Raw genomic sequence first — 23649 nt, 5'->3', positions numbered from 1 at the left:
GAACCTTTCTGCAAAGAGGGTGCAGGCCTCTGTAGGCGATGACATTGGATATATGGAAGTTTGGGGCAGGTTCCAGAGAGGATCTTGTGTGGAATTTTAGGAGGGGAACAAGGAGAATGGGAAGCAAAGCAGATCCTGGTCAGTCTGGTAAGCTGGTGCAGGATTCCCTGAGCAGTCAAAGGAAAGGGCTAAAACCAGGACCAGTTTTCTGTGTGTAAGACCTGTGCAGCACCCAGGGCCCCTACACTTGGTGTTATGCTCTGCTGTTGCCATCTTGAACTTCTTAAGAATGTTTGAACAAAAGGCCTCACATTTTCATTTTGCTCTGTGCCCTGCAAACTAAGTAGGTGGTTCTGGCTTGAATTTAGGACTTGCAAGGAGGGACAGATCAGGGAGAGAAGACAAGGCACTGTTTTGGAGCCACCTGGAGGGTGGAAGGAAGAGGTGAGGACTTAGGTGGGTCTTGAGTCTGGCTGGGGAGGCCAGAAAGGCAGCTATGGCTCCCCTTGGTTGGGCTTGGTTATTCCTGGATTTCATAGTGGAGCCAAAGGCAGTGGCTGCATCGCCCACCACTGCCCCACCTCCACCAGCCATAGGAGATCCCATCTTTTTCTATCTCTGCCTTCTAGGACTAAGTGCAAAGAAAGCTGCATTTCCAAGTGTGCATGTTCTACACCCTCTATACTCCCCCTCCTGTGCTGGGGAATGAACCCAGGGCCTCACACATGCTAAGCAAGTACTTTGCCACTGAGTTACACCCCCAACCTACTAAGGTATAATTTGCACACAGGAAAATTCTTCCTTTTTAGGGTACAGTTTGGAGAGTTTTGACAAATGCAGAGTTGTATAAACAACCATATAATCAAGACATAGAATTATTACATCACCCCTCAAAATTCTCCTTTCTGCTCCTTTGTGGTCAATTTCTCCCCTACCTCCAACCCCTGGTAACTACTGAACTGCTTTGTCAATAACTTTTTTTTTTTCTTTTTGTGAGAGATGCTTAAGCCCACCTATCTAATATATGGTATCAGAACAAAGTAGCAAGAAAAACAATAGGATATTGGTATAAAAATAAATAGGATGAGGAACCAGAAATAGATTCCATTTTGTAGGAAAAAAATATGATAAAGAGATTGCAAAGGAGAGAGTAAGGAAGGAATATTTAATAGGGAGCCCTGGGTTAACTACAAAATTGTGCGTGGGGATCATACTTCGCAGCATCCCTTTTGAGATAAAATGGACATTGGGTTATTATTTTATGAGTTAAATTTTAAAAATCAAATCCTAGGAAATTGGCAGAAAGCTCAACAAACTATTGCTGAATTAATGGAGAGGAGCTAATGAAGCAACTTGTTTGGAAGCAACCCCATCCCCTCAACAAAAACCAAATATATACAACCCCAACGAGGAAAGAATGATAAAATCAACTTTGCAGTAAAAGTTGGTGCACAGTGAAATTAACAAGTCTGAACACAAGGAAAATCACATATTGGGGAAGACAAGACAGCCAAGGTTAAACTGCCTGAAGTGAGCGGTGTTTTCAAGGTTCTTCCCAACTTTGCCCACACCCCGCTCCGTAGGGAAGGCGGCCAGGGCTCCAGAGAGGAAGTAGGGAAGCCCAGGGGCGGTCTCCAAAGCCTGTGAGGTCCTGTCAGCTCCTGCTCAGCTTAGAGGCCTCCTGGCTTCCTTGGCCCCAAGCACAGTTCATTCAACTCTTCGCCCCGCCACTTCCGCGTGTGGGGCCAGGACCACCCAGGATCCGAGTGAGTGCACCGCCAGGCACCTCCAAGATGCTCCATCTGACGCCCCCGCGGGCATAGGGTCCCTCTCTGAACTGACTGGCTCCTCACCTGCCGTGCTTCCAAAGGTTTTTGAGCCAGGGTTTCTTCTTTCATATGAGAATATCCGCTTCCTCCCAGCATCTTTATGCACCTACTGGTTTCTAGCAATGATGAACACAAAGTCCAGGTCCCAATGGAGCTTTTAATCTTAAAATGTAGGGGAGGCAGGGTTAAGGGCCGGAAGATAGATCAACAAGTAAACATAATTTCAAGTGAAGGTTGTAAAGAAAACAAAGCCAGATTGTGCAAGAGATGTCCTTTATTAAGAAAACAAATCAAAACAAGATTGTGCAAGGGGTGGGGGCAGGGAAGAAGAGGAGGTGTGAAGGGTTGCAGCCCGAATGACCCTGAGTGAAATGAACCATAAAAGGGAGCAGTAAATCAGGGAAACAGAGACCCAGGAAAACGGCAATTGAAACTTTATTGTGGGGCTGTTTTTTGTTTAAGTCTTTGAGGTCTGAGGAGAGGGTGGGAGTTCTCTAACCCTTCCCTTCAGAAGAAGAGGGCCTGGTAAATTCAGTTCTGGCCTGGGTTTGGAGTCACCATCTTCTTTTTCCTTTCAGATACACCCTTCCTGCTTAGGACAGATGTGTCACCCTTACTGTAAGAAGGGTAACCCATGGAGGGCAGGAGGGCACATGCTGTGCCATCTTTCCTGTCCGCATAATTCCATTCTCAAATTGACTAACCTGTGGGCAGATTAAGTATGGATTTAGGGTCTAGGAGTACAGCAGTTACTCAGAAGGCTGAAAAAGGAGGATGAAATCAGAGGCCAGCCTGGACTACTCAGAAGACGCTCCCTCAAAATAAAAAATAGAAGCCTGGTATGGTAGTGCCTGTCTGTAATCCCAGCAACTAAGGAGGCTGAGGCAGGAGGATTGTTAGTTCCTGGCCAATCTCAGCAATTTAGGCCTAAGCTAAGGGGGATGTAGCTCTGTGGTAGGGTGCCCCTGGGTTCAGATTCCACTACTAAAACAAAACAACAAACCAGCAAGGACTTTTCTTTTAAACATTACTTGTTATTACAAAAAAAAGCACGACGAAAAAAGCCTGACTGCTGAATCCCTTACATACATAGTGCTGTTTAGAGATATTTTATTATTATTATTGTAATTATTATTATTATTATTATTATTACTAGTACTACTACTACTACTTGTGGTTCTGGGGGCGGAACTGCAGGCCTTGCCCGTGCCACACCCCCAGCGCTCTATTTCCTTTGAATTACACGTGACAGAAAGGAGGCAGGCATTTTTTTTTTTTTTTTTTTTTGCGTGGATTGGGGCTTCTGAGCCGAATCCCGCAGCGCAGGAACCAAGGTGCACCTCTACCCTGTGGGCCGCCAGCCCCGCACACCCCCGCGGGCGAGCGAGTGGTTCGGTCTGATTCCTTCCCGCTAACTGGGAGGTTGGGGCCTTGTCCGAGGAACTGGGAGTTTGGGAGCGGGTTGCCAGGGCGCGACACAGGGTCTGCGACTGGCCTTCGGCTCTTGTGGGCGCCTCCACCTTCGGCGCGGGAGGGAAGAGAAGACCTGCCGCAGGCGAGTCAGCCGGCCATCTGCCCCCCTCTGCGAAACCACGCATGGGCGAGTCCAGACACTGGGTGCAACTGTCGCGACTTCCGGTTCCGATGACAGCAGCGCCGGAAGCCGGGCCCCGGCTGCAGGACTAGGTGAGTGCCCTGGGGCTTCTGGGCCCGGAGGTGCTGGCCCAGGGCGGCTGGCGGAGGCTTGGGGGGCGGCGAGGGATGCGGCGGCAGGGCGAGCGCAGGGCGGTCGGCCTCCCAGGCTCAGGGCCAGGGAGGGCAATTCATCCTCGGATTTGTTCTCTTTGCAGTCTTTGGCCCCGGCCCGGGGGCTGGAGTCCCACAGAATCATAGGACTCCCCATCCTCGTAGAGCTTCTTCAAGGGGTGGAGTCGCTGGGTCCCATCCTAGTACGACCCCCTGGGTCGGAGGTAAACAGCTGCGGGAGGAGGGGTCCCCGGCAGGGCATTTGAACCGGGTCTTTTGAAGGATAAGTGGGAGTTTGCCAGTCATTTGCACGTTAATGCAGATGTAATCTCAGTAGGGTCTTGCTGCTCAGGCAAAATGGTGGGCTTTTTCCTCCTTCCAGTTTTGGTCAGTGAGAAAAGAGATTTGAAACTTCAGATAGAGATGTGCAATGAAGAAAAGGAGCAGGGCCGTATAATAGGGTGTCTGGTGTGAGGTTGAGGCAGAGGGGTCAGATTATATACTGTGGTCTAGGAAAGCCTTTCAGAAAAGATGGCATTTGTGTTGAGATCTGAATAAAAAAGAACCAGCCGTGGGAAGAGATGGGAAAGTGATCCAGGCTGAGGGAAGAATCAGTACAAAGGCCCTGAGGCAGAAATAAATTGGATGTAGTGAAAACAACAACAACAACAACAACAACAACAACAAAACAAAACAGAAGGCTAATGTGGCTAAAATGAAGCATGTGAGGGGAAGAGTAGTGGGGTGATGAAGTTGGAAAGGTAGTTGGGTGGGGTGTGGGATTGTTCATGTAGAATCTTGTAGGCCAAATAGAGGGAGAGGATTTTATTCCATGTACAGTGGAAAAATCTATTGGTTTTGAGCAGAGGAATGTTATGTAAGGTGGAAAAGATATAAGGATGGCGACTGTAAAAGTACAATAATTAGGTCAATGGAGGCAATGGAGATAAAAGGCAAAAGGGACTAGTCTATGATTGGCACAAATTTCCCTTCTTCCCTTCCCAGGAGCCCTCTTGTTTTGGGATGCTTAAAACTAGGGGCAAAACTCCCATGCCTGTTTAAGTGAAGATTTAATACTTCCCTCATGTGTCTTTCTGTTCATACCTACAGGTTTGAGCTCAAGCTCTCTAGGTCAAAGATTAGGGAATGGATGCACTATTTATTTTAATTAATTATATTGGTACTGGGGATTGAATCCAGGGATACATTGCCACTGAGCCCAGTTGCTCAGGGCCTCATTAAATTGCTGAGGCTAGCCTTGAACTTGTGATCCTCTGCCTTAGCCTTCTGAGTCTCTGGGATTATAGGTAAGAGCTACCATGTCTGGCAGATGCACCATTTAATCAGCAAGTACTTACTGAGCACTCATTCATGAACCAGGCCATGGACTGGGCACTGAAGGAAGGGAGAAGATGGGACTAATGTTAGTCTTTGAGAGCTCATAGTCCAGTGCAAGGAGATAGATGTATGAACAGATAGTTACTGTGTCACAGTAGAGACTCAGATGTGTGTGGTGCAGATGCCCCTGGACAGGCTTGTGAAGTAGAAAAGGAGGTAGGGAGAGGTCATTGAGGGTTTCATGGGGAGCTGATAATTAGCTCATATTCTCCATGCAAAAAAGAAATACATAAGCTTCTCTAGAATAGGAACAGCTTGTGCAAAGGAAGTGAATACATAATTACAAAGGAATTGTGTCTCAAGCCATGGCAGTATTGAGCAAAGGGGTGACAGGATCAGTATTTTGGAACTATCACCCTGGTGGATAATTTCTGTACACTGAGGTCTTGGGGAGGGAGGCTTAGGATCAGTGGATGTGAAATTCCAGGCATTGGCATTTATATTAATCATGCAGTTTGTCAAAGACAAATACACACATTCTTGTGTTTGGTGAAGATGATGGATTGATTTAAGCAGCATGGTTTGTTCCAAATGGACTGAATTAGCCTCTTGGGCTCTTTGGATTGAATACCTGCAGGGAGTCCTGGTTTCCTGACTCTTTTATTTTTAATTGAATTGAATTTGATTGATTGATTGATTGATTGATTACTGTGCAGGGGATCCAACCCAGGGCCTTGCACATGCTAGGCAAGTACTCGAATACTGAGGAACACTCCAGCGCCTCTTTTCAAAATTTTTTTTTTATTGAGTTAATAACACATTTCAATTCATAGTATATTTAATTGGTCCATGCAGGTCCCTTTCCTTTTTTCTCTTCTTGTATAGGGGATTGAACCCAGGGCCTTGCACATGCTAGGTAAGTGTTCTGCTGCTAAACTACATTCCTAGCCTTTTCTTAAAAACAAAACAAAACAAAACAAAAAAACCCAACTCACTAAGTTGTCCAGACTGGCCTGCTTCAGCCTCTAAAGTTGTTGGGATTACAGTCATGCTCCACCACACCTGGAAGGACCTTTTTCTTGTTTGCATTTATGTATGTATCCCCTTATTATCTCCATCCCTCCCTTTCTCCCCACTATAGGAAAACACTCTGATGTGTTTGGTGTATAGTCAGCCCTCCACATCCATGGGTTCTCATCTGTGGATTCAAGAGATCACAGATCATCAGGCTGGGGATGTGGCTCAAGCGGTAGCGCGCTCGCCTGGCATGCGTGCAGCCCGGGTTCGATCCTCAGCACCACATACCAACAAAGATGTTGTGTCCGCCGAGAACTAAAAAATAAATATTAAAAAAAATTCTCTCATCTCTCTCTTTCTCTCCTCTCTCACTCTCTCTTAAAAAAAAAAAAAAAGAGATCACAGATCAGAAATATGCAGAATAAAGGTTGTGTCTGCACTGAAGATGTATAGTCTGTTTTTTCTTGCCATTATTTCCTACAGTGTAACAATTATTTTTATAGCATTTACAGTGTATTAGGTATTATAAGTAGTCTAGAGATGATTTAAAGTATAGGAAAGGGGCTGCTGGGGATGTAACTCGGTGGTAGAGTATGTGTTTAGCATGCTCAGGGCATAGGGGAGAATGTGTAGGTAATGTCAAATATTACATCATTATTTCTTTATTTTTTAGTCCTTGATGGACTTTTATTTCCTTATCTATATGTGGTGCTGGGAATCAAATGCAGTGCCTCACACATACGAGGCAAGCGTTCTACTGCTGAGCTACAACTCCAGCCCCTATGCCATTTTTTAAAAAATATTTATTTTTTAGTTGTAGTTGGACACAATACCTTTATTTTATTTGTTTATTTTTATGTGGTGCTGAGGAGTGAACCTAGGGTCCTGCATATGCAAGGCAAGTGCTCTACCGCTGAGCCACAACCCCAGCCCCTCCTGTGCCATTTAAAAAAAATTTTTTTTTTTTTTGGTTGTAGGTGGACACAATACCTTTTATTTATTTATTTATTTTGAACCCAGCACCTCACACATGCTAGGCAAGTGCTCTACCACTGAGCCTTGACACCAGCCCAATTATGCCATTTTGTATTAGAAACTTGAGCACCCATAGTATTCTAGGGAAATCCAATCCCCTACAGATACTGCAGGACACTGTTTATCCTTTTATTTGGTGTATATTTTTTATTTGCCTTAGTTGTATGCATATGTTTTAAGTTTTTATTTAAAACACCTGGACTTCATTTTATTTCCCGTACCTCATGACCATGCTTTGGGATCTTCCTGATGAGGCTGTGGATATATCTAGAATACAGTTTCTAAGTGCCACACAGATTTCCATAGGTGCACCCCCACTTTTTTACTTACTTACTGATTCTTCTAGTGATGAGGCCCCTAGATTTTTCTCCTAGTCTTTGCTACAACAAACAATGCTGGGATGAAAAGCCTATGCCCATCTCCTTCCTCAACACTCCTTCCTCACGCCTGGGGCTTGAACCCGGGGGTGCCTAGCCACTGAGCCACATCCTCAGTCCTTTTTTATTTTATTTTGAGATAAGAGTCTTGCTAAGTTGCTGAGGCTGGCCTTGAACTTGTGATCCTCCTGCCTTGGCCTTGTTTTTTTATTTTAAGACAGGGTCTTACTAAGTTTTCAAGACTGATGTCGCTGGTGATCCTCCTGCATCAGCCTCGTGAATCCTTTGGATTATAAATTGTGCCACCATCCCTGACTCTTTCCTCAGCTTTTTAATGAAGTCTCAAGATGCTGCTTTGGGTTTTCATGGTCCAAATGTCACTCGATATCCAACAGGACCAGACCTTTTGACCTTGGTAAGGTCCTGACCTTTTTGAGACATGTTTATTTTTGGTAAATTGGGACTCTGGTTCCCAGACACTTAGCAAACGTTCTTTTGTCTTGCCATCTTCCCTAGCAGATGGTTCTCACAGGCTCTGTGGTTAACTTCCTGTTTCTTGTTATCATTAATGGTTACTATACATTGATTCCAACCACAAGAATTTGCTGCTTTCCTTTCCTAGTAAAATAGTGACCTGTTAAGCTGGTTCTGGCCATACTTGTAATATGAAGTACTTTAGGGACAGGCTTTGGAGCCTAGAGCCAGACCGCCTGGCTTCATTTCCCACTCCTCCGCTTCCCAGATGCTGTGACCTTGGGCAACTTATTTAATCTTTCTGTGTCTCATTTTCTCATCTGCAAAGTGGGTCTAATAACTGTACATACCTCATATTGTTTTTGTGAGAATTAAATGAATGAGTTAATGCATGTGAAGTCATTACAGCAATGCCTGGTACATAATAAGCTCTTATGAAATGTTAGCTATTAATAATAGCAATAAAATTTTCATATCATTTTAGATGGGAGTCTATGTTACCTTTTGCCCACACTGGCACATATCCAGTTATAGTGTATTTCTTTGGGGCGGGGTGGCATTTCTCCTGGACACCATGGTTACAAATTTTAGTGTGTTTGATAGCATCAGCTATAAGGAGAGAAGGTTAAACATATCCCAAGGCCCCAGGTGCCATTTCCTTGTTACTTGTTCCCTGTGTCTAGGGAGATAGGGTTATAGAATGGGACTGAGGTGATGAGGCCAGGCCTGGTGGTTTTGCTGGAAATGGGGAAGAGTCTGGTGAAAGTGGGAAGATTCTGATGTTCATCTTGGACATAGAATTTTCTTTATGATGTTACTCTGAATCCTCTTTTTGGTGTGTGTGTGGTGGGGTGGGTACTGGTGGTTGAACTCAGGGGGACTCCACCACTGAAATATACCTCTAGTCCTCTTTTTTTTTTTTTTGAGAGAGAGAATTTTTTATATTTATTTTCTAGTTTTCGGCGGACACAACATCCCTGTTTGTATGCGGTGCTGAGGATCAAACCCGGGCCGCACGCATGCCAGGCGAGCGCGCTACCACTTGAGCCACATCCCCAGCCCACCCCCAGTCCTCTTTATTTTTTATTTTGAGTGGGGGTCTCACTAAGTTGCCCAAGCTGGCCTTGAACTTGCCATCCTCCTGCCTTACTTCCTGAGTTGCTGGGATTACAGGTGTGCACCTGTACTCCTTAAGAGAATGACAACTGGCTAGATTTGACCATTTTAGAGGGATGTGTAAACAGTCCCCTCATTTCAAGTCCTATAGATATATGAGGAGGGAAATTAATTCTGTCACCAACATTTTGAAGATTGTGTGTTCGGTGTCAAAGCCTGCTCTAAAATGGTGGGGAGCAGTGACCTAGGGTGAGAAGGGTTTAAGAAGAGGGCTAGCTTCCTGTGACATCTGACAGAGAAAGATGGGCCAGAGAGCAGACCAGGGGGAAGCAACATGTATCAGGGCGTCGGGCTGTGAGAATGAGGGTTCTGGTTGGTTGGGCACAAGATGCCTATCCATGAGCTAGCAGTGGGGGTTGGCTGACACTAGAGGGAAAGGCCAGGCCCATCAGACCAACATGGTTGGCAGTTATTCTCTAAGCTATATTTCCAAATATTATCCATTCAAGGATTGCCTTGATGGTTTGTATCACTGTAGTATATGGATAACCAGTTTCACAAACTGTAAGAGGTGGCCATAAGGAATATAAGAAATACATGAGATATGACCCTGTGCAGTATATGGGTTTCTAGTTAGACTGTATAGCCTGCTAAGGATTGTGTGAGGCCTGCTCTGTGTCCTGATTTAAAAGGGAAATGAGCTAGATGTGGTGGTGCATTCCCTGTAATCCCAGTTACTCAGGAGGCTGAGGCAGGAAGAGCACAAGTTCCAGGCCAAACTCACCAATTGAGACGCTCAGAACCTTAGTGAGACTCTGTCTCAAAATAAAAATAAAAAGATCTGGGATGTAGTTCAGTGGTTATGAACCCTAGTATCAAAAAAGTCAAACCAAACTAAAAACTGAACAAACTGGGTATGGTGGTACACACCTGTAATATCTGTGACTCAGAATACTGAGGCAGGAGGATCACAAGTTCAAGGCGAGCCTCAGCAACTTAGTGGGGTCCTGAGCAACTTAGTGAGACCCTCTCTCAAAATAAAAAATAATAAGGGACTGGGATATAGCTTAGTAGTAAAGTGCTCCTGGTACAATCCCTAGTACCAAAAAAAAAAAAAAAAAGGAATCCCCTGCTTAACAAAACAGATTTGGTCCACAGCTTCCCATCCATCTACCCAGGTACCTGTGGGAGGACACCAGACTTATATAAGGACAGGATCAAGGGTTTTTTTTTTTTTTTAATACTTTGTTTTTGGTTCATGTTTTGTAACAAAGCATGTGCCACCATACCTAGCAATGCAGGGGATTTCTGAATATTGATATATGATATGGGAATGGTGAGAGGGATCTGAATAAATGGTCTGGGAGCTCCCTTACTGTGTCACCCTGGTCCATTTCGGGCTTGACCCAGTTGACATTCCTCAGGCAGAGGCTGTCATGGAGCAATGTGCATGTGTGGAGAGAGAGCTGGACAAAGTCCTGCAGAAGTTCCTGACCTATGGGCAACACTGTGAGCAGAGCCTGGAGGAGCTGCTACACTATGTGGGCCAGCTGCGGGCTGAACTGGCCAATGCAGGTGGGTGTCCACCCCTGAGAGATCCCCATACCGGACTTCCTGTGGATGGGGGAGATCTAGGGCTACTTGGTGACGTGGTCCGGGAAGGATGATTAGGACATTGATACATATACCTCTAAGCCTCTTCAAATGGGTGTAATGGCATTCTCTGAGCTCTTTCAAAAAGCCCAACCAAAATTATTAATTTACCTGAAATTATTCTGTTGTGTTTATTTTTTTTGGTCCCCTTCTTTCTTTTTTTTAATTTGGGTACCAGGGATTGAACTCAGGGGTGCTTAACCACTGATCCACACCCCCAGCTCTTTTGCATATTTTATTTAGAGACAGGGTCTCACTGAGTTGTTTAATGCCTCACTGAGGTTGAGGCTGGCTTTGAACTTGCGATCCTCCTATTTCAGCCTCCTGTGCCACTGGGATTACAGGCATGTGCCATCGTACCCAGCTCTTTATTCTTTTTTTGATGGTGCTAGTGATCAAACCCAGGACCTCGTGCATGTTAGGCAAGCACTTTACCATTGAGGTACATCCCCAACCTATCTCTCTTTTGAGCTACAATTCATATATCATTAAGCTCACTCTTTTCGAGTATACAATTCAGTGTTTTTTAAGAATATTTACGAAGTTGAACAATCATTACTACTATCTAATTTTAGAACATTTTCATCATCCCCAAAAGATACCCAACCCATTAATAGTCTGTCCATTCCTCCCACTAACACCCTGGCAATTGCTTATCTACTTTGTCTATATAGATCTACCTATTCTGGACACTTTATATATATAGATTCATACAATATGTGGCCTTTTGTTTCTGACTTCTTTCAATAGCATAATGTTTTCAAGATTCTTCCATGTTGTAGCATGTACCAGGACATCATTTCTTTTTGATACAGGATCTTGCTATGTTGCTCAGGCAGGTCTCAAACTTGTAGACTCCCGTGATCCTCCCGCCTCCCAAGAGCAGGGACTACCACCATGCCTAGCTTTATTCCTTTTTATGGCTAAATAATATTGATTGTATGGATAGGCCACATTTTATTTATCCATTAGTTGATAAACATTTGGGTTATTTCTTATTCACATATAAGATTTTGGGTGGCCATCACTTTTATTTCTCTTGGAAGTGGAATTACTGGTATAGAGTGGGTCAGTATTTAACTTGACAAACATATAATTCTGTGTATGAATGCAGTACATGAGCTAAAATAGTCAACTCACAGTAAGTGCCAAATTGTCTTCATTTTATAGCAATCTATAGTTTTTATAGATGAAAGAATGAAAGCACAAGGGATAAATTGGCTTCTCCCACTTGACCAGTTCCAAGTTAAAAAGTGGCAGGACCTGAAATAGAAGCTAGATATTTCACTGTGGAGTTCAGGCGCTAGGCCGGCATTTAGCAATGAACTACTTCCTCAGCTACTATTTTTTTTTTTTTGGTGGTGCTGGGGAGCAAATCCAGGCCTCATGCTTGCTAGGCAAGCACTTTTTTACCAGGCCAGCATTTAGAATAGAGGAAGCAGAAATGGATCCTCTGTGTCCTGACTTGCTCCACTGTTTTTCTGAAGCACTCCAAGGGACCCCTCTCTCAGCTACCCTCTCCCTGGTGATGTCCCAGTGCTGCCGGAAGATCAAAGACACTGTCCAGAAACTGGCTTCAGACCACAAGGACATTCATAGCAGCGTGTCCCGAGTGGGCAAAGCCATTGACAGGGTGAGCATGTGGGCAGCCCGAGGACTAGGGGTGGGAATATCCTGGAGCTTGGCAGGAGAGCAATTGTGGGCACTGAAGTTATTGGGCCCTATCTCTCCTTGTCAGAACTTTGACTCTGAGATATGTGGTGTAGTCTCCGACGCGGTATGGGACTCACGGGAGAAGCAGCAGCAAATTCTGCAGCTGGCCATTGTGGAGCACTTGTACCAGCAGGGCATGCTCAGTGTTGCTGAGGAGCTGTGCCAGGTAATGACTGTTGCCAGGAATCAGGTGGGCTGGGAAGGTGCTGAGGGTACCTACTCATTCTGCTTTTTATCTGATCATTTTCTTCCTATTAAATCCCTGCCATTGTTTAAATACATGTGTTTTAGAAATCATTTCCCTTCCATAAAATAGAAGGTTGCTCTAAAAAGATATATGATGAAAAGCAAGTTACTGATTTCTACAGTAGCCAGGTTGCTAAGTTGAAGCCTGATATCCCCTTATTAAAAAGGGGATTAGTGAAATGATAAAGTAGCACATTGGCATTAAAGACACATTGGCAATGGAAGAAAAGGAGTCTTTGCCTTAATGTAATTAGGAGGATTGAAAAGGAATTTTCTCACCAAGCTCATCAATGTCAGGCCTGAGGACTGTTCTCAGTACCCCAATGGTGGGATATAGTTTGTGGTCTGCACTCTGCACTCTGGGAGGTCAGCCTGTGGCACTTGACCTCCTTAGAAATGAAATGGGAATAAGAGGGACCTATGTGGCTGGCAGGAGACCATGGCTCGCCTTGCAAACTCTGCTTCACTTCAGTCTGTTTTTGGCAGATCAAGTTTTATTATGTGTCTAACAGAATTTTGGAAACTCTGTCTTCCAGTAGTGAGATCTCTCTTTCTCCCCCACAGGAATCAACACTGAATGTGGACTTGGATTTCAAGCAGCCCTTCTTGGAGTTGAATCGAATCCTGGAAGCTCTGCATGAACAAGACCTGGGGCCTGCACTTGAGTAAGGAGGACCATGGGTGGGCTAGTAGCACTCTGTCATAGCCTCTCAGGGGCAGAACTTGTCTGTTGTCTTCATTTCACCCAGATGTGCTTGACATGCTTCCAGCCTTGTCTCAAGGGCCTCACACTCTTTTGGATCCCTTCTCTCAGATTCTGGCTGTGCCAGAGCCCGCTTTTTAGCCCTCACCAACATGGTTCCTTTCTTCCCAGATGGGCCGTTTCTCATAGGCAGCGCCTGCTGGAGCTCAACAGTTCCCTGGAGTTCAAGCTGCACCGACTGCACTTCATCCGTCTCCTTGCAGGCGGCCCTGAGAAGCAGCTGGAGGCCCTCAGTTATGCCCGGCACTTTCAGCCTTTTGCTCGACTCCACCAGCGGGGTATGTGCCTAGGCACTGAGGGTAGTGCTGCTGGGGTCCAGCTGATGTGTCAGTTTGCCAGTCCCTGTGCCCACATTGGGTTCTGACACCCAGATACCTCTCCCCAACCTGAAAAACTCTCTTTGACCCCTTATTGCCTCTGAGGTAAGCTCCACACTCAGTGCTCTTCTTCATCCACATCTGCGAAATCTTTATACTGTCATCTCAGACACATCAAGTCTCCAGTGCCTGCTGTGTGCCATACCTATACCCAGAGCATGCCATGCCCTCATGCTGCTTCCTCTGCCTCATATGTTTCTACCTACCTAGAAGGGCCCTGTTTAATAAGACTCACCTGAGCTTCTTCTCTGGTATGTTCTTCCTGAGTCCCCTTCCTTCATATTTGCATTTCCAAGCCTGTCCTTTGAGTCTTGCCTTTGAATGACCCATACTCCTCGACCAGGGATGAACCCAGGGCCACACATGCTAGGCAAGCACTCTACCACTGAGTACATCCCCAGCCCACAAGCAATGATTTTAAATTTTTGTTAGATACTGCTGCCTCCTGAAAGTGTCAAACATGGGATCTGCTTTTGTTAAAAAGGGAGATTAGAGTTGGTGAGTGGAGACATTTTGTGCTAAGTGGAGACTTGCTTTTGATGCAAACAGAAGGATGGAAAGAGGATTGGAAAGGGACTTCCTCCTGATTCCATGTTGGCAACACCTGTTCTTGATTTATGGCAGCAGCCCAGACTTCCCCTTCCAGCTGGTTTTAGAATCAGTTTTGCCTGAGGGTGTTTCAGTTCCTGCTCAGTCTGTCAAGGGGCCAGGGAGCTGCCTGAGGGTGTTTCAGTTCCTGCTCAGTCTGTCAAGGGGCCAGGGAGCTGCAGTGTTCAGTGGAGCTCACAGAATTGTGCTGCTCAGTCCTGCTGCCCTCCCCCCAGGATGGTTCTGGAGCCCCTGCATCCTCTGAACTGCTGCTTGGTTGCCTTGTAGAGATTCAGGTGATGATGGGCAGCCTTGTGTACCTGCGGCTGGGTTTGGAGAAGTCGCCCTACTGCCACCTCCTGGACAGCAGCCACTGGGCAGAGATCTGTGAGACCTTTACCAGGGATGCTTGTTCCCTGCTGGGGCTCTCTATGGAGTCCCCACTCAGTGTCAGGTATGACCCAGCCTGGGAGGGCAGCATAAGGGGGAGGGCTTAGAGGGAAACATGATTTTGCCAAGGCACTGCCACCTACTGGGATGCTTCTTGGTGTTTTCACCGAATCATCCTTTGAGGCAGAAATTCCCCGTTTTTACAGTTAAAATAGAGGGCCCTGCCTTGCCTGCACATCTCTCCTAGATTATGGCAAGACCCTCCCAATGAAGACAAATCCACGCCTTTGTGCAGCCCTGTGACCTTTTTGTTTCTTCTCTTAAACAACCACTTCCCTCAGGGGAGACTTGTGTGGTGGAGTAATGTGAATTTAGAGCTGTTGCTTAGAAGTCTCCTTCACAGTAATATCCTTCTATCCCAGCTTCACAATAACTCTGGGAATTGGAGGTACTGTTATCCTCATTTTACAGATGAGGAAGTGGCAGTTCACCATGGAATTAGCATGCCTCACAGAATAAAGGACACTTGGACTGACCCCAGAGCTATACTCCACCACAGTGGACAGCTGTCACATTGTTTTTTTTTGCAGTACTGGGGATTCAACCTAGGGGTGTTCTACTCAGCTCTTTTTATTTTTATTAATTAATTAATTAATTAATTAATATTTTAGGTGTAGATGGACACAACACAATGCCTTTTTATTTTTATGTGGTGCTGAGGATGGAACCCGGGTCCCGCCTGTGCTAGGCGAGCTCTCTACTGCTGAGTCACAATCCCAGCCCCAGCTCTTTTTATTTTAATTAAAAAAAAATTTTTTTTTCACTGAGGATTGAACTCAGGGGTGCTTTACCACTGAGCTAAATAAATCCCTAGTCCTTTTAAGATTTAAATTTTGAGATAGGGTCTCACTAAGTTGCTGAGGCGAACTCCAGCTTGTGATCCTCCTGCCTTAGCCTCCTGAGTAGCTGGGATTACAGGTGTGTACCCTACTGCCCCAGCTTCACATTGCATTTTATTTAGACTGGTTATGGAGTTTTATACTGTTCCCCAATGTGGAAGACTGACTCCACTTTCATCTACTTTGTTACCATGGATTTGGATTATTATTTCCTGGCAAGAACACCACTGGCCTTTTGACAGGCTCTGTGCTGTACAGCACTACCCTATGCATTTCTAGAATTCATCATCCAAGTTCCCAACCAGTGAGCTCCCTATCACCCATGCGATGATTTTTGAGAACTAATCCCCCTTTCTCATTTTTCAGTATCCTAGATTATAGCCACTATCCTACTGATATACTGTGACAAGACAGTAGGATAGACTCTGTAAATGGGCTGAGGCCCTTCCAAATTGACTACTGTCCTCCAAATCACACCATGGAATTTTTTTAGTGCGTATTTACTGGGGATTGAACTCAGGGGTGCTCTACCACTGAGCTTCATCCCTAGCCATTTTTATTTTTTGAGACAGGATCTCTCTAAGTTGCCCAGGCTGGCCTCCAACTTTCGATCCTCCTGTCTCAGCCTCCCGAGTTGCTGGGATTACAGGTGTGCACCACCATGACCAGCATACCATTTTTCATTGGTTTGGATGAGCAGATATCTGCTCTGGAGCTTCTCTTTGTCTTTCTTATAGGTTCTCAAATTTTGGGGTGCATTAGAATGACTCTCTAGTTAGACATACCTGTCTACATACCTGTCTACATTTTATGAGCCACTGAGGGATTTTCAAGGACTGATTTCATCTCTCGCTACTTTTTAATCCTGTCTCAAGTCTCTTGCCAAAGACATGCTGCACCAGTCCTTTTGTCTGTCATCCAGGTCTCTGTGGTCTGAGCTACTCCAGCCCCTGCTCTTTGTTCTGCAGCTTTGCCTCTGGCTGTGTGGCGCTGCCCGTGCTGATGAACATCAAAGCTGTGATTGAGCAGAGGCAGTGCACTGGGGTCTGGAGTCACAAGGATGAGTTGCCGGTGAGGCCTGGTAGGGGGAGGCATTAGCACAAGGCAGGCACCAGGGAATACAGCCAGGACAGAAAATGGAACTCAATCCTTTGTCACCCTTTCCAGATTGAGATTGAACTAGGCATGAAGTGCTGGTACCACTCGGTGTTTGCTTGCCCCATCCTCCGCCAGCAGACATCGGATTCCAACCCTCCCATCAAGCTCATCTGTGGCCATGTCATTTCCCGAGACGCACTAAACAAGCTCATTAACGGAGGAAAGTAAGTCCCCCCGCCTAATTCTATCTTGACCAGGCTGCTCTGCTGGCCACCCCTGAGATGGTCTTGGTTCTCCCTTTGCAGGTTGAAATGTCCTTATTGTCCCATGGAGCAGAACCCAGCAGACGGGAAACGCATCATATTCTGATTGCTGCCTGGAAGGAACTTTGTTGGAAGGGGTTTTCTCCCATGAGCCTCAGTCTGTCTAGGGGCGGATGGATGAGTGGCTTTAGTGGATTGGAATTCATTTCAGAGGAACTGGCTGAGGAACACTACCATGGGGTGGAACCTGTCCAAGCTTTTGGTAGAGGCCAAGAAAAGAGGTTAAGAGCTAGACTGGGCAGCTACCTCCTTGGCTATAAGGAAAGGGAAATGCTGGCCTCTGTACTCTTGCTGTTTATATTTGCCCCACTTAGCAACTGACAGAGTAGCAAAGGTCTTGGACATCAGCAACAATCTTCCACCCCCATCCTCAGCCATGGCTTTTACTGCCATGTGAAGGCTGTATCCACCTCTGCCTCTCAGCCTAGATCCAGCTGTGGCCAGCTCCTCCCACTGTATAGCCTCAACTGTATATCCATTCCCTGTTGTAAATAGTCCAAGTTAGAACTGAATGCTGTTGTTTTATAACTTTGAGCAAATATATTCACAGCTCTTCTCCTTACTTCTAGCCAGCCTGGAGCTTCACTGACAATTATGTACCCGCTGCACCATACATACTGGCATGGCCTGGTGGCTGCTAACAGAACCATGGTTAGCCAGATCATCTGGAAAGTCTGCCTCGGGGGAAAATGTGGGAGATGTGCAACCCTGGGCAAGGTGCTTTTATATATATGTGTATAAAATCTTATTAGAAATCACTGTAAGAGGATTTAAGATTAAGAGTTTCAACAGCTCTTGACCCAAGCATAAACTCTTTGCAGATTACCCCAGGGAGGCTGAAGACTGGTTGCTATGGGTACTAAATCCTGTGGTGAGGGAGTTTATAAGGCAGGGAGGGACCTCAGGTATGCAATGTTTGCAAAGGCCATTATGTTAAGAAGGAGAAAGGCCTGGGTTTGTATTTAGCTTCATATTAAATCTACTAGCCAGGTGCTGTGGGGCATGTCTGTAATCCAGTGACTTGGAAGGCTGAGGCAGGAGGATTCCAAGTTCTAGGTCAGCCTCAGCAACTTAGCAAGACCCTGTCTCAAAAAATAAAAAGGACTGGGGATGTGACTTAGTGGTAGACTGTTCCCGGGTTTAATCCCTAGTATAAGGAAAAAAAATTTACTGTTTTGAGGTTTTTCCCAGTAAGTTTTCCACATTTCTTTTTTTTCCCTACTAAGTTGCTGAGGCTGGAATTGAACTTTTGATCCTCTTGTCTCAGCCTCCTGAGTTGCTGGGATTACAGGTATACATCACAGTGCCCAGGGTCCACAATGGTTTTTAAAGCTCCTGGAAGAAAAGAGGAATGGGACATGGGCTGTCGCTTATGTAGTGGCTGCAGGCCCTGTTGCCTCATCTCAAAGCCTACACTTCTCCTGAAAATGAGAGTTGAAAGTTCTGGAGTACACAGGAAAATCAGTTCTCAAGCTGGGCACTGTGGTGCATGCTTGTAATCTCAGCTTCTCAACTACTCAGGAGTCTGAGGCAAAGGATTACAAGTTTGAGATCAGCTTCAGCAACTTAGACCTTGTGTCAATAAAAGGACTCAGGATATGGTTCAATGATAAAGCACTGCTGAATTCAATCTCCCTTACTACCCCTCACCCTCCAAAAAATCATTTCTTAGCTTAAACCCAAGCATGGGCCCTGAGTGACCAAGCATTAGCACTGAACATTCTTTGGGTTCTCTGGTGAGAAGGGATGCTTCCACTCTTTCCTGCCTGCCAACTCCTTGGCTACACCAGCTGCTGATGCTTTAAAAAAAAAAAAAAAAAAACCACCCACAGACTCATCACATTTTAGTCTTAGCATTTACTTCTCCCACTCCATATTCTTGGAACTCTCTTCATTGAAGCTCAACAGGAAGTGGAACTGATGGGTACCTTCAACAAACATCTGTTGGAGCTAGCGGAAGAATCCTCATGGAATTGGAAGATGCTATGAGGATGGGCAATCATCCTGGTACCAGTTCAACAGCTTCTGGAACAGGTGCCTAGGCTGCTGTCCAAGTCCTTCACAAGGGAGGTGGCAGGGCCTGCACTTCCTCCAAGCACTCATCATAGGCTTCTTGGTATTCCTCGTGGGGCTTGACCATTATCACACAGGTGGGGCGCTTGGAGCCAGCAGCTGCACCCAAGTCCTTTAAAGAAGAGGAAAAGTGAGGTGGTTTGGAAAAAAGCCTATATAGACCCCATGCCAGAGTCACAACTATATGACCAATTAGCCTAATATGGCCCACAGCTCTGTTCTACTGAGTACACATTGTTTTTAAAAACATTTCCAGCCAAGTACAGTGGTGGTGCACACCTGTAATCCAGCTACTCCTGAGGTTTAGGCTGAGGCAGGAGGATTGCAAGATCGAGGTCAGCCTGGGCGACTTACTGAGATCCTGTCTTAAAAATAAATGGCTGAGGATGTAGCTCATGATAGAGTGCCCCTGGTCTTAATTCCCACTACCATAAAATAAATAAAGGACTGAGGGTATAGCCCAGTGGTGGAGTACTTGCCTAGCATGCATCAGGCCCTGGGTTCAATCCCTAGTACTGGTGAAAAAAACATTTTCTTTGAATTGGCTGCCATCATTTAATCCCAAGCAAACTTTCAAGCCCTGGTCCAGCAACACTGGGCCTACATTCCCACATGGCTACTGTAAAAGGGCTCCAGCCTTGCAGGTGCTGTCCTCATAGGCAGGGTGGGGCCTGTGCTAAGTCTCTGCCATCTCCCACATCCTATGCCCTATACCTTATTCCTGCTATGGAAGGACAAGGATAGATACAGGTTCCAAAAACACCTACTCTGAGCATGAATCCACCTAACATAACTAACATGGATGCAGCATCTTAAAAGTTTATGAGCACTTTCATGTAAATCTGTTTTCATTCTCATGGACAGAGGAAACCCTCCAGGCATGGTGGCACACACCTATAGTCTCAGCTACATGGGAGGCTGAAGCAGGAGAACTGCTTGAGCCCAGGAGTTCTGGGTCAGCTTATATAATGTAAGGTGGTCCTGTCTCAAAAAAACAAGTGTAGAAATGTAACTTACCTGTCCCACAACTAAGAAGCAACGGACCAAGAAGGCACCAAAACCTGTTGTAATGCTTAAGGATATGAGTTCTTTCCCATTCGGCCTGCTGCTGCAGACTGCATTCTGGAACCCCTCCCCAGGGCTGACCAAGATATGTGTGTGTGTGGCGATGCTCCTTACCGTCTTAGAGGGGATATAGACATAGGGCAGATTCCGGTCTTCACACATAACTGGGAGATGGCAATACACCTCAATTGGTAATGTATCTCCTGCCAAAACCATGATCCTGAAATGAGAGAACCATCATTTCTAACTTGCTCCCTTCTTTCTTTCAGTCCTAAGTTCCACATCTGGCTAGGCCTTGGGAATAGAGAGATGAATAAGATGTGCCACCCCCAAGGAATCTACAGTTACTGATGTGGGCCTGCTAAATTCTGAAGGGAGTGCAAAGTTGTTGGACAGAGGCATTCATATGGGGAAGTGAACTCTACTTCTTGAAAGCATGTAAATGCCACCAAGTATGATAAATAGTACAATGCTGGGATAGATGAAGTACTGCAGAAATGCCAAAGAATAAGAATTCAACTCTGAGGCTAGCAAGAGACACTTGAATGGACAGCTGAATAATGTCATGTAGCCAGTGACGGGGTAAGAGGTGTGGAAAGTGTAAGACTGAGGGAATCAGACCAATACCAGATATATAGAGGCTGGTTGTGGGGAGCCTGAGATATCTTTGTAATCTTGGGATAGGGAAGACAGTAGAAAACAAAGCTGAAGAGATCGGCAGGGGTCCCACTTACAGTCCTTTAAAGATAGGCTAAGAAGCACGAGCTCTAACCCAAAAGGGAAAAGTTTGCCAGAGAATGCTCTACTATGGTTCTAGCTACCAAGGTATTAGGGCTTGGGGCAAGGGCCTGAGAAAGCTGAAGACACAGAAGGAAGAGTACTCTCCTAAGGGTGAGTGACATGCAGATGTAGGAACCCTTGATTCAAAGTCCTGCTTCCAGGGCTGGGGATATAGCTCAGTGGTAAAGCGCTTGCCTCACATGTGTGAGGGACTGGGTTCAATCCTCAGCACCACATAAAAATGAATAAAGATACTGTGTGTTCATCTACAACTAAATAAATATTAAAAAACAACAAAAAACAAAATCCTGCTTCCAGGGCTGGGGATATAGCTCAGTTGGTCAAGTGCTTGCCTTGCATGCATAAGGCCCTGGGTTTAATCCCTAGCACCACCACCACCAAAAAAAAAAAAAAAAAAAAAAAAAAAAAGTTCTGCTTCCACACCTCTAGTTTCCTTTTTGCCTCCTGCATTATATGTTCTGCAGTCTCCTCTTTCTTATTATTATTGGTACTGGGTATCAAACCCAGGGGCACTTTACTTCTGAGATACATCTCTAGCCTTTTTAATTTTATTTTTGGAATGGGATCTTGCTAAGTTGCTGAAGCTGGCCTCAAACTTGGAATCTTCTTGCCTCAGCCCCAAGCTGAGCTGCAGGCTTGGCTTTTTTTAGTACCAGGGATTGAACCCAGGGTTGTGTAACCACAGAGCAACATCCCCAGCCATTTTAATATTTTTTTTTTAAGAGACAAGGTCTTGCTAAGTTGCTGAGGTTTGCTTTGAACTTGCAATCCTCCTGCCTCAGCCTCATGAGCTGCTGGGATTATAGGCATGAATTACTGTACTAGTTCCAGGCTCTTCTTTAAGCAGCCTTTAACTGTTGGTGTTCCTCATAGCCTGGTCTATGGCTGCCTTCTCTCAGTATCTTCTCCCTGGATGACTCAATCCACTGCTCTTGTGTCAAGTGCACTACTCACTCCCATATCTATTCCCTCCAGTTTGGCTTTCTTTCTTCCATGCTCCAAACACATATAGCCATATCCCTGTTAAGCTGGGGATGGAGGGAAGTATGTCTCCGAGGCATCTCAAAAAGTTGCCTAAAACCAAACTTATGATCTTTTCACACTAACCTGGTCCTCCGCTGTTTACAACCTCAGAAAATGAGCCCTCTATCCATTTGGCTGGGAATGAAACTATCCATACCTCTTTAGTCTCCCTATCTGAATGTGCTCTCAAACCTAACTTCCTCCATCACTTCTCCTGGACAACAGTTGTCGCCTACTGGATTTTCCCATATCTTGCCTCTTAATCCTTTCTTCAATTGCTAGAAAAACCTTAAAGTGTAAACATAGTTTTTTCCCTTCCTGCCTTTAACCTTAAATGGCCACCCAAAGTTCTAAGAAAAAAAAGTAAACTTACATAACTCACAAGGCACCATGAGGAGGTTCAGCACTATACTCTTGCCCTGGGATCTACACTTTCAGCTGTCAGGACCCTGCTTCCCCAAATCAATCCTGTGTTGTCAGATCTCAGCACAAATGAGCCTGCTCAGGGAAGCTTTTCCTCATGCATCCCCACATGAACAACTAGGTCAGACTCTCCAGTGAGCATCAAATCCCATCACACACATTCTCTTTGCAGTGCTGGGGATCAAATCCAGGGTCTCACAAATGCTAAGGCAAGTGCTCTACCATGGAAACCAACGTTATCTTTTGAGCACCTACAGTGAACCAGAGACTTCTTTACAAAAACCAGTAAAAGGCCCTATTCTCAAGGTACTGTCTGGCCTGAGTGGGAAATACAGGGAATAAAAATATAAGTGTGCTTCAGATTCTGATAAACGCCAAAAAAGAAATAAGTAGGTTAATGAAGTCATTCTAATAGCAGCTTGCATTTTCCTCAATGACTATTATCCCAACTTGTAATTATTTTTGTGTGTGATTTTATGACCCATGTCATTGTCTTTCCACAACACAGTACTTGAAAACCAGTAGACTCAGTCTAATTAATGAATGAAGTCAGGGGTCCTAAGAGCTCTGACTTCCTTCTGGAATTCACTATGACCTTTCAAGTGATGGCTCGGTATCCGTGTTGAAGGGAGTTCATCTATTGCTTGACTGTTTATGTGGCTGGGTCAGAGTTAACCCTACCTATACCCAATACCTGCTATCAGTAGTAGCAGGCATTCAATAAGATATGCAAAATTGGGCGGAAGGAGGGTTCTTACCCTTTCTCGCCTTTGTTGACAAACTTCTGAACCTCCTTAACCCCGCGCCGAATTTGCTTCTGCTTCACCGCTGCAACGACAGAAGAATCAGTCGAATGCCGCGTCCAGCCGCCCGCGCCCCCTACCCAGGTCACGCCGGCGCCGACTATACCTTTCTTGATGCATTTATAGAGCTTCCGCGTGAGTCTGCGAGAAGCCAGAGGCTGCGCGATAGGGTTCAGATTGACCAGCAGCTCATGGTAAGTGCGCTCTCCGCAGCACGCTTCCGCCGGAGTCTCGGGTCCGTCGGGGTCTGCCTTTATTTTGGTCATCCCGGCAGCCACAGCAACCCAGACCCAAAGATGAATCCACGCGGCCCGCCGTCTCTGGAATTACTTCCGGGTCATCTAGCCATGCGCACACTATCACCAATTAGAAAATGAGGTCTCCGATTCAGGCCAATCATAAAGAGGGGGCGGAGTCTTGAGTCTAGGGGCGGGACCACTCTTGACTGATTAGATTAGGGGCAGGGCCAAGAGAACCTC

General features: G+C 45.6%; 2 protein-coding genes across 7 annotated transcripts; one reads left to right on the top strand and one right to left on the bottom strand.

Annotated features, from left to right (window-relative positions):
• Window positions 1–2816: 2816 nt before the first annotated feature.
• On the top strand, window positions 2817–18596 carry Rmnd5b (required for meiotic nuclear division 5 homolog B). 6 transcript variants are annotated; one of them, XM_021733556.3, is made up of 11 exons: window positions 3399–3515; window positions 3680–3799; window positions 10357–10507; window positions 12073–12218; window positions 12324–12464; window positions 13109–13209; window positions 13419–13585; window positions 14561–14726; window positions 16530–16632; window positions 16729–16883; window positions 16965–18596. In XM_021733556.3, exons 3-11 carry the CDS (start codon window positions 10369–10371, stop codon window positions 17026–17028), a joined length of 1182 nt encoding a protein of 393 aa, XP_021589231.2. In that variant the 5' UTR covers window positions 3399–3515; window positions 3680–3799; window positions 10357–10368; the 3' UTR covers window positions 17029–18596. The 6 variants fall into 6 exon arrangements, with proteins under 6 accessions (XP_005335791.2, XP_077875768.1, XP_021589231.2 ...); XM_021733557.3 differs by lacking the exon at window positions 3680–3799 and adding an exon at window positions 5799–5829 and having other exon boundaries at window positions 3433–3515; XM_005335734.5 differs by lacking the exon at window positions 3680–3799 and having other exon boundaries at window positions 2817–3515.
• A 228-nt stretch (window positions 18597–18824) lies between these two features.
• Window positions 18825–23514, bottom strand: Nhp2 (NHP2 ribonucleoprotein). The gene is made up of 4 exons (XM_005335732.5): window positions 23277–23514; window positions 23126–23195; window positions 20235–20340; window positions 18825–19167 (listed from the first exon to the last, which is right to left on the bottom strand). The coding sequence occupies exons 1-4, from the start codon at window positions 23434–23436 to the stop codon at window positions 19042–19044; spliced, it is 462 nt and encodes a 153-aa protein (XP_005335789.1). The 5' UTR covers window positions 23437–23514; the 3' UTR covers window positions 18825–19041.
• Between the last annotated feature and the right edge of the window lie 135 nt (window positions 23515–23649).

The sequence above is a fragment of the Ictidomys tridecemlineatus genome, chromosome 1, assembly GCF_052094955.1.
Source record: "Ictidomys tridecemlineatus isolate mIctTri1 chromosome 1, mIctTri1.hap1, whole genome shotgun sequence".
In the NCBI taxonomy this organism is placed as follows: domain Eukaryota; kingdom Metazoa; phylum Chordata; class Mammalia; order Rodentia; family Sciuridae; genus Ictidomys; species Ictidomys tridecemlineatus.
Note: the sequence above shows the minus strand (reverse complement) of the source record. Positions and strands in the feature narration are given on the sequence as shown.